Source organism: Gigantopelta aegis, chromosome 3, assembly GCF_016097555.1.
Source record: "Gigantopelta aegis isolate Gae_Host chromosome 3, Gae_host_genome, whole genome shotgun sequence".
Lineage (NCBI taxonomy): Eukaryota > Metazoa > Mollusca > Gastropoda > Neomphalida > Peltospiridae > Gigantopelta > Gigantopelta aegis.
In genome coordinates, this window is record NC_054701.1 from 47,340,395 (window position 1) to 47,343,191 (window position 2,797).

General features: G+C 33.4%; 1 protein-coding gene across 2 annotated transcripts in view; it reads right to left on the reverse strand.

The window, feature by feature from the left end:
• Window positions 1–296: 296 nt before the first annotated feature.
• The window catches only part of LOC121390582 (collagen alpha-1(III) chain-like), a 21,422-nt gene continuing 18,921 nt past the window's right edge, over window positions 297–2,797 (reverse strand). For both annotated transcript variants that reach the window (XM_041522435.1, XM_041522444.1), the window contains exons 6-7: window positions 2,634–2,797; window positions 297–445 (exon numbers count right to left, since the gene is read on the reverse strand). The exon at window positions 2,634–2,797 is cut by the window's right edge and continues 82 nt beyond it. In XM_041522435.1, coding sequence (XP_041378369.1) covers window positions 2,647–2,797 — 151 coding nt within the window. In that variant the 3' untranslated portion in view covers window positions 297–445; window positions 2,634–2,646. The remainder of the gene's footprint in view (window positions 446–2,633) is intronic.

A 2,797-nucleotide genomic window follows, 5' to 3' on the forward strand; every position in this document is an offset into this window, starting at 1 on the left:
AATCTTCAACGACAACCTTAAAAAAATATCCCCGCCATTTTAAATTTGCTAAGTAGAGGGAAGCAACTCGCCGTGCATGTTAAGAAAAGTATTGACTTAACGTGCACTACCCTGGGGCCCGCCGTAGATCCGCCACTGGTCAACAAGAAAATATCTTGGGTATTGGGGTTTGCGAGGGTTGTTTGTTTTTGGGGTTTTTTAATATAACAATACATTACTAACAACATATCATGGTATTCATTTTGCATTACCTAAAGAGTGTGAGAAACTAACTGTACACAGGTACGCAACACGAATTCGAACATTGTGTTTTATTAATGACAATGAAAAGACATTTTATGAGCAGCTCTCTTTGCTGAATGCTGATACTGATGGAGATGTAGAACTCTTGGATCCATACACGATGAGATTCTTGGCTTTACCCCTCAAAGTTAATATACATGTTCTAAAAAAGAAAGAGAAACAATTTATTAACCATCGACTATTGGAGGAAAGCTGGTCATGGTAGGGTCATATTGTATTAGACTAAGGTAAGTGCGAAAGGTAAATATGAAACAGTGGATTTTTTTTTTTTTTTTTGGGGGGGGGGGGTAAATTAAAACTAGATTTTAGCCGATGATTAATTAATCAGTGTACTCTAGTGGTGTCGTTAAACAAACCAAACTTTCAACGTTCAATAACAGAAACTCAATTTACATATAGGCCTAAACATGGTACATATGTGTTTATACATAAAACAAACAATTGCCCGCGATCTGCATTTATGTTTCTTTAACGCTTCGCTTAAACAAATCGCATTAGATTCAGTTATTTGGACCAATTAAAAAAAAAGTCTATTTAATATATCATTCTTCATTCTTAAACCGGCCACGGTGGCGTGGTGGTTAGGCCATCGGTCTACAGGCTGGTAGGTACTGGGTTCGGATCCCAGTCGAGGCATGGGATTTTTATTCCAGATACCGACTCCAAACCCTGAGTGAGTGCTCCGCAAGTCTCAATAGTAAGTGTAAACCACTTGCACCGACCAGTGATCCATAACTGGTTCAACAAAGGACATGGTTTGTACTGCCTGTGAGAAGCGCAAATAAAAGACCCCTTGCTACCTGTCGTAAAAGAGTAGCCTGTGTGGCGACAGCGGGTTTCCTCTAAAAAACAGTGTCAGAATGACCATATTTTTGACGTCCAATAGCCGATGATAAGTGGCGTCGTTAAATAAAACAAACTTTATTCTTTTTTTCTTCATTCTTAACATATATGTACTCTACTTCAATTAACTGTTCGCCCTCAGTGAACTCTGGTGTTTTTTCACCACGACTGGTACATCAAAGGTATGTGATGTCCTGTTTATATGCATATCAAAGACCTTTGTTGCTTTTCGGAAGTTATCTTCCTGAAGGCAACGGGTTTCATTTATCTCTCTCGCAAAACAAAACACAGTTTGTTTTGTTTAACGACACCACTAGAGCACATTGATTTATCAGTCATGGGCTATTGGATGTCAAACATTTGGTAATTTTGACATTATAGTCTTAGAAAGAAAACCCGCTACATTTTTCCATTAGTAGCAAGCTGTCTCTTATATGCACAGACAGGATAGTACATACCACGGTCTTTGATGTACCAGGCGTGATGCACTGGTTGAAACGAGAAATGCTCTTGCCAAACAAATGCTAAAATAACCCTATGCTAGATACCAAACAGCTGTATTTTAAAATATGCGGAACTGTTGTATTCCTTATCCATTTAATTAATCTATCATTACTATACTGTTGTCATTAATGTAATCCCATCGTTCATAACTAAATTGTGATCATGAGATTTATCTATCTAATATCTTTGTTTATCTCTATATATATATTTGTCTATCTGTCTGCCTATCTCTATCTATCTCTATATATCTATCTTTCTTTCTTTCTTTATGTATGTCTGTCTTTCTATCTCTATATACATGTCTGTCTGTCTGTCTGTATCTATATCTATCTATCTATCTATCTATCTATCTATCTATCTATCTATCTATCTATCTTCTATCTATCTATCTATCTATCTATATCTATATATATATATATATATATATATATATATATATATATATATATATATATATATATATATATATATATATATATATATAAATACATACATACATACATATATATATATATATATATATATATATATATATATATATATATATATATAATACATACATACATATATATATATATATATATATATATATATATACATATATATATATATATATATATATATATATATATATCTGTCTGTATATATGTCGGTATATATATATATATATATATATATATATATATATTCTGTCGGTCTCTCTGTCGGTCTGTCGGGTATATATATATATATATATATATATATATATATATATATATATATATATATATATATATATATATATATATATCTGTCTGCCTGTCAGTCTATCTATCTGTATATCTGTCTGTCTATATATCTATGTCTATCCATCCATTTATCTATCTGTCTGTATGTATGTATGTATGTATGTCTGTCTATGAAATCAATCAATCACCTTTTCCTATTTCATTTCTTTCTTGCGAATTTTAATTTATTTTTTATGTACATTAAACACTTCTTACCAACAGTGAATATTTAACGTCCTGCTGGTTGTGTCTGTGGTTGTGGTTGTGGTTGTGGCTGTGGCTGTGGCTGTGGCTGTGGTTGTGGCTGCGGCTGTGGCTGAGGCTGCGGTTGTGGCTGTGTTTGTGTATTTGACTGCGGGTTTGGATGTGCTTGAATCTGC